General features: G+C 36.3%; 1 protein-coding gene across 1 annotated transcript; it reads right to left on the bottom strand.

Annotated features, from left to right (window-relative positions):
* On the bottom strand, positions 439-2,616 carry LOC109845287 (peptide-N4-(N-acetyl-beta-glucosaminyl)asparagine amidase A-like). The gene is given in 3 exon segments (XM_020414523.1): positions 439-2,133; positions 2,135-2,292; positions 2,295-2,616. Coding segments are annotated over 3 exon segments (1,776 nt in total). The 5' UTR covers positions 2,497-2,616; the 3' UTR covers positions 439-717.

Raw genomic sequence — 9,234 nt, 5'->3', positions numbered from 1 at the left:
AGGAAATACACAATTTAGAAGGTTTTAATCCTTATCTCTATCTCCATACTCATGTTCAAAACTGAAATGAGAAAGACATATCAACCATACATGAGAAACCAGTAACTTATCCAAGAATTGCCAGGAGTTAGTGTCAAACAATTTAGCAAAATTGAAGCAAAGCCATGTGAAAGTTGTTAGAAAAGAGAAAAGAACGCCAAAAGCCCTAACTGAAAGTAGTATGTTGGATCTTATGAGGACAACGTGGATTTCATCATATTTGCAACATGCTACTAACACATTTCATGATAGTATCAAAATTTCATAGGGTCGGCTGGGGCATCGTGAAATTTGATGAAAATGAAATAGAGTAACATTATGCATCTCAAAAATTTTCTGCACCATCAAAAAAAAGTTCACTTATGATATCCAAATTTTCATTCGATCTGCAAAAAGATATACCATTATCCATTAACAATTAAACCTTCAATAATGTACCAAGATAACAAATACTAACAAATAATTTGAACTTTGAAAATAATCAAATTAATACAAACCAAATTTCTGAAAACTAATCTACAAACTGTGGTTCAGTTAAAACTTACAGCCATATTTGCAGTAAATATCTATGAAGAGTTCACATATCCTGCCCACAAAGCATTAGCAGAAACTCTTCTTATTGAGCAATGAAAGAAATCACAATATTATGTGTTTCAGATGCCAATGAAATCATGTTGGTTAAAAGTATCCCAATCGCTCAGTACAAGATCCTCCTGATTCATCATATAGAACAGTATAATTCCTACTGCTCACATTCCTAAAGTAGCAACCATCAGTGCCCTCATATTTATACACTTGCTGAGTACTCCCTAAACCCCCAGTCACCAAATTCCCCTTAACATGCATGCTCCCTTGAGCATTCTGCAAATTTCTCAAATTACTCGAAGCAAAACCAAACTTTTCACCCGAAAACTTCTTCTCATTGAACCCTAATGTTACATTCGATACCAGAGAGTAAGTATCATTCACTTGATCAGAGGTGCCCGTGTACAAGTAAAGCGGAAAGTTCTGAAACACTTGCTCGGAGTACACAACCGAGGATGGATGCTTTGCATAGACACCGTGATTGAAATCTATAGTCTGATTCACTATCTGATCGCTCCCATTCCCTTTGAACTCCATATAGTTCTTGAAATCAAATGTCTGAAAGAAATGGGTCGTGATCTTCCCATATGAAGATTTCACCCATCCAGTCGCAGATATCTCTCGTTTTACAACAGTATCGAACCTCCCATCGAGACCATTGAACTTAGAAATTAATGAAAGCTCAATCTGGGGAGCAGTATACTTAATCAACTCCCCGACAGTTTTCTTGCTCCTACTATCCAACCAAAGGTGCAGATTCGCATCGACATACCAAACATCCAGAGCATCAGAAACACCAAACCCTAACACATGCTTCTTCCCATCCAAAACCCTCTCCAAAAATGGCGTAATCTCAATATCATACGAAGGCAAATCGAAGGATCCAATACCCGTTATCGGTCTCCAAAGTAGAGGATTCACCCCTCCAGTATAAATCACAGTAAAAGGCCACACAGCGCCAACAACACTCCCATCCAAACTCACAACTACCTCTCTAAAAGCCCCATTTCCCGCTAAACTGATATTGTTCTTCTCTATATACTCATTCGGGGGATTTGTGTACCAAAACTCATCATTCTGGTGAAAAGAAACATAAACCTCAAGAACAGCCCGATACACATTCTTCGGGAACAAAACCTCTGAGGTCTGCAAGTCCGCCGAATTTTGGACTTCGAACCATTGCCCGTCGTTCAACGGCAAGGGTCTCGACACAGGCATGACCAAATCCGCAGGGGAGTTGAACCCGGGTGCGACATTGGGCATCTTGGGCTTGTTTGGCTCGCCGAAGTAGAATTCGATCGAGAGATTAACATGGTAAATTCCAGTGTAGGTCTTATCAACAAGGTTACCGACATAGACAGCTAGGGTTTGGGGATGTGATAGAAGAGAAGAGTACCTAGTGATGTCTTTTTCGACGGTCCAGGCGATGCCGGGGTCGGGTCGGGGCTCGGCGGTGCAGCTGCGGAGGAGCTCGACGCCGGAGAGCCAGACGCCGAAGATGCTGGTCGGTCGACTGGCGGCCGAGCAGGTGGACGGACCAGCGGAAGACCGCGGAGGATGGCCGAGAGCGCGGCGGAGGCGGGGCGGAAGGCAGAAGGGAGGGGAGTAGCGCGTGGCTGTGGGGGCGTGCCGTAGGTTGGCGGGCGAAATCGTGGGTGAGGATGGTGAGAGGCAGTTTGAGCTGGGCTTCGAAATGGGTCGAGTTACCTCGAAGAATTTCGTTGGGGATGGAGACTGTGAGTGAGATCGAGGATGAAAATTTTGGGGTTTTTGAGGGTCGGATGTGGTGAGCTTTGCTCTTGGGAGAAATGCAGTGGAGGGTTTGGGAGAGAGGAGGAGGATGGAGAGGAGGAGAGAGAAGAGGGAGGACATTATTGAGAGTTGAGAGAGGAAAGAGATTGGACTTGAGGAAGAAGAGGAGATGAATTTCTATAGGTTAGTTGAGCTGGCGACGAATCTAATGGTGATCGGCTCGGATTGGGATGATAGCTACGGGGGGTTTGTTTTTTGTTTTGTTTTGACTGTTGGATGGTAGTTAACTTTTGGATTTGGGTATGTATTTGCACTTGCTCTTAATAGATTAATTAAGGCTAAATACCCATATTGGTATTTTAATTCCATCCAATTTACCAAGAAGGTATTTTAATTAGTCAAACATGCTTTAAGGTATTTTAATTGATTCAACTTACCAACAAAGCCCTTTTTCTCGTCGCCGACCAGTTTTCCGGCGAGAGCTTGTCACGTGCGTGACACGTGATGCGGCATAAACATGTACCAAAAAGGTTGCAAGTGCACAACCGTGTCAAGTTATAGTATTTAAGATATCGATCCCACGAGGAAGGTGTTTTGTAGGAGAAAATATAAAATCGGTTCTTATGTTGTGTGCGTGACAAATAAGATTGATGAGTGAATGTGATTGATGAGAGGTAATGAGAGTGAAAGTTATAGAGAATGAGTGTGATCAATAAGGCAAGAAGGAAAAAATGAATAAAATCAAGAAACAAATGAAAAATCAAGAATGAAGGACAAAATTCTAGAATAAAAGAAAATGCAAGAAATTAAAGATGGTGGATTCAATTATAGATATGGATAATCTAAAATTGAACCCACTTCTTAGAAAAGGGTGATTCCCTAGAGGGTTCTAGCCTAAAGGCGAATCAAACAAAATAAAAATAAACAAAAAGAAAAACTAAACCCAAGAGGGTTCTAGCCTCAAGGTGAATAGTGTAAGAAATTAAAATATAACTACAAAATAAATTACAAAATCTAAACTACAAAATAAAATTGCAAGAATTAAATGCACGAAAATAAATCTACTCTATAAGCATAAAATAAATCTAAGGCAAGAGGGTTCTAGCCTCTTAGCTATTTAACAAGAAAATAAAATCTAACTACAAACATAGAAATAAATCTAAACTAATAAGCAATAAAAAAGAAAAAGAAAAGAAATGCAAACCTTCAAATAATTCTCCATCTTCATCTTCATCTTCATCATCCAATAAAGAGAAGAAGAGAAAATTTTAAAGTGGTAAAAAAATTATTATTATTAATTGCAACAAAAGTTACAATTTTGGAAGGCCTTCTCAATTAAGAGTAGCCCTCCTCTACAAAAGGAGTTACAAAAATTTTCACACCCTTAACCCCTCACTCTCTACCCCTATTTATAGTAATCTTCAATGAATATGAGCCATTGGATTTGTCTTGAGCCCCAAGCAACAATCTCCACCCTTGAATTTTCTTTTTGTTCTTCTTTAGCCCAACATAGGAGGCCCATATGATTTTTAAAAGAAAATGAAAATCTCTTCTTCAACAATAAAATCAAGTCCGGCCCATGAGAATGATTATTTGATGAAGTTCCAAGTCTTTGGCCAATTCAAGCATCCAAGTCCAATGAAGCATTTGATTTTTTTTTTCGGAAAAATCCAACTCTGCAGCCCAATAAGTCCGGTCATTTGGTAATCTGCAGCACATCAAGGTCTGGCCTCAAGACATTCATTTGATTTAAAACGAAAATGAAAATCAAAATTGAAGAGCAAAGCCCATGATTCATTTGATTTTGAAAATCAAATGGAAGAGCAAAGACCGGCCCATAGCATTTCAATTTCAAAATTAAATAAAGTCCGGCCCACAACTTCCAAACTCTGCAGCAGGTTCGGTCATGAGAATCACTTCAAAGCTTTGCATAAAAACCCCTAGTGGACGAGTTGTAGTCTCGTGAGGGTTTGCAGTGAATATACCCACAAAATTCGGTCAACTTGCCAAATTAAAGAAGTCAGTAAATAACTAAATTCACTTGATAACTTTTAGATAATCTAATTGGAGCCAGTTATCACTCAAGAAAACATTTTTATATATAACTCTAAGGTATATTTTTCAAGAAAATCTTCTCATTGTAGCAATACAAAACCAAGCCAAACTTAGAAATTTAATTTAAAAGTTTTGAAAAGAACATGCTAACTCTTTGTTTTAAATAATTTTCAAGTTGCTTGATTTAAAATATTTTTCAAGACCATATATACAACTATAAAACATTTATTAATTTTTTTTGTTTTTTTAACTCTTTCATCCTTGGTGATTTTTTTTCTACTTTAACGGGCTTTCTAAGTGACCTTTTAACGAGTTTTAGGCCAATGGATCCCAACCCAATTGGGCTTAGGTCATTAAGTATGGAAATACTCCTTGGGCTTAATTACTCGGTCAGCTTAAGCTTTATAAGATAGAATCACCTAGAATTCAAGAGTATTATTTTTTTTTCTTTTTGGTACCCATTTTTCGCACTCTTCTTTTGCAATTTTTTTTTTGTATATGTATATATATTTTGAAAATATGTAAATCAAGACACTTTAAAAAAAATTATTTTCAACTCTAAGTTAAGCATGTAAAAATTTCATTATTTTAAATAAAAGTCCAAGTTAAGGCTTAAGTAAAGTATACTACTTTAAAAATTATTTCTTAAGAAATTTATTTAGAGTTATCATAAAAAGTGAACTTAAGTAAATAACCAACTAGGGATTAGAAAATTTCAAATTTATTAAATAAATTAATTATTACATAACTCTATCAATTTGGCAAGTGACGATATTTTTATAAATTTTTTTTAAAAAAAGAAAAAGGGGAAAATGTAACTAAAAATATAAAATAAAGAGAAAAAATAACTAATTCTCACCCCCACACCTAAATTTTGCATTGTCCTCAATGCAAACTCTATGATGCATAAAGTAAAGCAGATAAGAAGTGAAGCACTTACATTTGGTCCGCTGATAAATATCTGCAATTACCTTTGGTCTGAAGAGGATGAAAACAAAAATTTATTCTTCTTTCTTTTTTTTCCTTTTTTCTTTTTTTTCTTTTTTTTTGAAAGCTGAACAAGAAACTCCCACATGAGAGAAGAATAAATTCTTTTTATTATTCTGAAATAAACAAAATAAACAATGTAGAATGAAATATTCAACATGAAGAGTTTCTGTTCTACATTGAATCCTACCTTACTGTTGAAAATTCTTCCCCGGATTTTAAACAAATTCAGAATGATATAATCAATAATGTGAATTTTTAAGCATTTCGGGGTGTTCAATAAGTGTTCAGTAATTCTTTCAACAAAGTAAGGTAGGTATTATTGGTGTCATGCATTTTACATTTCTTAATGAACTTAGACTCTTGTACTGTAAAGTTTTATTTTCTAACAACCAATTCTTCTGTGAAGTTCTGAAAATTTGGTTGTTGATTATTCTCCAAGAATCTAAGTTCATCAAGAAAGAGTTCTTCAAAATTTAATTCAAAACAGTACATGTTTAACACAGTTTTTATTAATCTCAGGGACCTGATCTGCTTCTTCTAAAAACTCTAACTCTTCATCAAAAATTTCCTCAAAACTTAAATCACACTCTTCTTCTTCTTCTTCTTCTGATCTTTCCTGAATGTAGTTTATTTCTAGAGGCTGATTATTTGGTTGGTCCCCTGGATTAAAAATGTTGAGATCAGCAGTCAAATTCCCAAAGGACAGCTTCATTTGACCAGTTCTACAGTTGATGAGAGCATTAGAAGTGGCTAAGAACGGTCGTCCTAAGATGACAGGTGTCTGTCCTTTAGGATTGGAAACAGGCTGTGTTTCCAAGACTACAAAATCTACTGGAAAAATAAAATCTCCAACCTTAATCAGAACATCCTCTAACTCACCCATAGGGACCTTGACAGATCTATCAGCCAACTGTAAGGTGCATTTGGTTGGGTTCAGTACACCTAGACCCAATTGCTGATAGACTGAATATGGAAGCAAATTGACACTGGCCCCTAAGTCTAAAAGCGCCTTATCAATGTGAGTATTACCAATGATACATGAAATGATGGGGGAACCTGGATCTTTACGTTTCAAAGGTATGGGATTTGACAGCATTTCACTGATATTGGCGGCTAAAAAGACTATTTATTAAATAAATTAATTATTACATAACTCTATCAATTTGGCAAGTGACGATATTTTTATAAATTTTTTTTAAAAAAAGAAAAAGGGGAAAATGTAACTAAAAATATAAAATAAAGAGAAAAAATAACTAATTCTCACCCCCACACCTAAATTTTGCATTGTCCTCAATGCAAACTCTATGATGCATAAAGTAAAGCAGATAAGAAGTGAAGCACTTACATTTGGTCCGCTGATAAATATCTGCAATTACCTTTGGTCTAAGGAGGATGGAATCAACATTTTGTTCTTCTTTCTTTTTTTCTTTTTTTTCTCTTTTTCTTTTCTTTTTCTTTTTTTTCTTTTTTTTTGAAAGCTGAACAAGAAACTCCCACATGAGAGAAGAATAAATTCTTTTTATTATTCTGAAATAAACAAAATAAACAATGTAGAATGAAATATTCAACATGAAGAGTTTCTGTTCTACATTGAATCCTACCTTACTGTTGAAAATTCTTCCCCGGATTTTAAACAAATTCAGAATGATATAATCAATAATGTGAATTTCCAAGCATTTCGGGGTGTTCAGTAATTCATGCAACAAGGTAAGGTAGGTATTATTGGTGTCATGCATTTTACATTTCTTAATGAACTTAGACTCTTGTACTGTAAAGTTTTATTTTCTAACAACCAATTCTTCTGTGAAGTTCTGAAAATTTGGTTGTTGATTATTCTCCAAGAATCTAAGTTCATCAAGAAAGAGTTCTTCAAAATTTAATTCAAAACAGTACATGTTTAACACAGTTTTTATTAATCTCAGGGACCTGATCTGCTTCTTCTAAAAACTCTAACTCTTCTTCAAAAAATTTCTCAAAACTCAAATCAGACTCTTCTTCTTCTTCTTCTGATCTTTCCTGAATGTAATTTATTTCTAAAGGCTGATTATTTGGTTGGTCCCCTGGATTAAAAATGTTGAGATCAGCAGTCAAATTCCCAAAGGACAGCTTCATTTGACCAGTTCTACAGTTAATGAGAGCATTAGAAGTGGCTAAGAACGGTCGTCCTAAGATGACAGGTGTCTGTCCTTTGGGATTGGAAACAGGCTGTGTTTCCAAGACTACAAAATCTACTGGAAAAATAAAATCTCCAACCTTAATCAGAACATCCTCTAACTCACCCATAGGGACCTTAACAGATCTATCAGCCAACTGTAAGGTGCATTTGGTTGGGTTCAGTACACCTAGACCCAATTGCTGATAGACTGAATATGGAAGCAAATTGACACTGGCCCCTAAGTCTAAAAGCGCCTTATCAATGTGAGTATTACCAATGATACATGAAATGATGGGGGAACCTGGATCTTTACGTTTCAAAGGTATGGGATTTGACAGCATTTCACTGATATTGGCGGCTAAAAAGACTTTCTTTGGAACATTTATTCTCCTCTTCTTAGTGCACAATTCTTTTAAAAATTTAGCATAAGATGGAATTTGTTCAATTACATCTAAGAGAGGAATGTTGACCTTAACCTGCTTGAATGTCTCTAGGATTTTCTCCTCCTGAGGAGAGTGTTTCCTAGACCTGAGTCTATCTGGAAAGGGAGCAACCGGTCTAAATCTATCAAAAGCAGGCTCAGGTTCGGGTTCAGGTTCTTGGTCATCTGAGGGGAGTGATTGTTGAATAGATTCATCAGAAGGAGAAGGAGAAGGAATTTGTACAGGATCAAGAGTTTGACTTGGCGGAGTTCTCACTTGATTATCGACCTGTCTACCTGACCGAAGTGATCGTGGTTTGAGTAGAGGCCTTATTATGGTTTCTAAACCCCTTTCTAAGACATTGAGACGTTTATCCTGATCTGGATTGTGAGGAGTCTGAATTACAGCTTGATGAAGAGGAGATTGATTTTGATACGACAGATTGGGTTGTTGAAATTATGGATGAGAATTGAAAGGAACTGTGTTTTCCCTTGGAAAATGTTGGGTCGAAGAGGGAGTGAAGTTTTGAGTTTCGGAGTGGTTTCCCTAATTCCATGCAATGTTTGTGTAACTTGCCCAACCTGGGTTGTAGGTTAGAAAAAATGGATCATTTACCGAATACTGATATGGACTCTCTACAAACTCCCGGACTTCATTGGAAATTTCAATTCTATTGGGATAACATAAATTTTGAAAAACTTGTGGATTATCCATTTGTTCCAAATGAATTTGTTGATGTGTATTGTCCCTAATCCATGTTTTGCATGCACCAAAAACAATTTCTTTTTATATAATTTTTTTTTGGAAAAATAAAAGTTAGTTAACTAAAACAAATCAAAATCAATCACTTTTCAATCACTCTAACTCTAGGGTTAAGCCTAACTCAACTAGACTAGCTCCTAACCAAAAATTCCTTAAGTGAAAAGATAAAAGTTTTACCCGGGTAGTTAGCCAGGTAAGGATAGTACTAGAGGGTGATCAAAGATCAATTAAGTACCTCTTTCCTTGCGGAGCGCTTTACGCAACCCCTAAACCTTGCCTTAGACACCAACTAATCTGAGAAAACTTAAACCGGTTCACTTAAGGATTTCTTGTTCCTTATTGAGCTCGAATCCTTAGGGGCCAACGTCTAATGAGTTTTATTAGGCTTGGGTGGTGTAGTGAGGAATTAGTGATTTTTGGGCTAAGGAAAGGGTGATGAAATCCCTCATCTTATCTTGATTACGGGGTTTTGCC

The sequence above is a fragment of the Asparagus officinalis genome, chromosome 6 (genome assembly GCF_001876935.1).
Source record: "Asparagus officinalis chromosome 6, Aspof.V1, whole genome shotgun sequence".
NCBI lineage: Eukaryota > Viridiplantae > Streptophyta > Magnoliopsida > Asparagales > Asparagaceae > Asparagus > Asparagus officinalis.
This window is presented reverse-complemented; position numbering and strand designations above follow the sequence as displayed.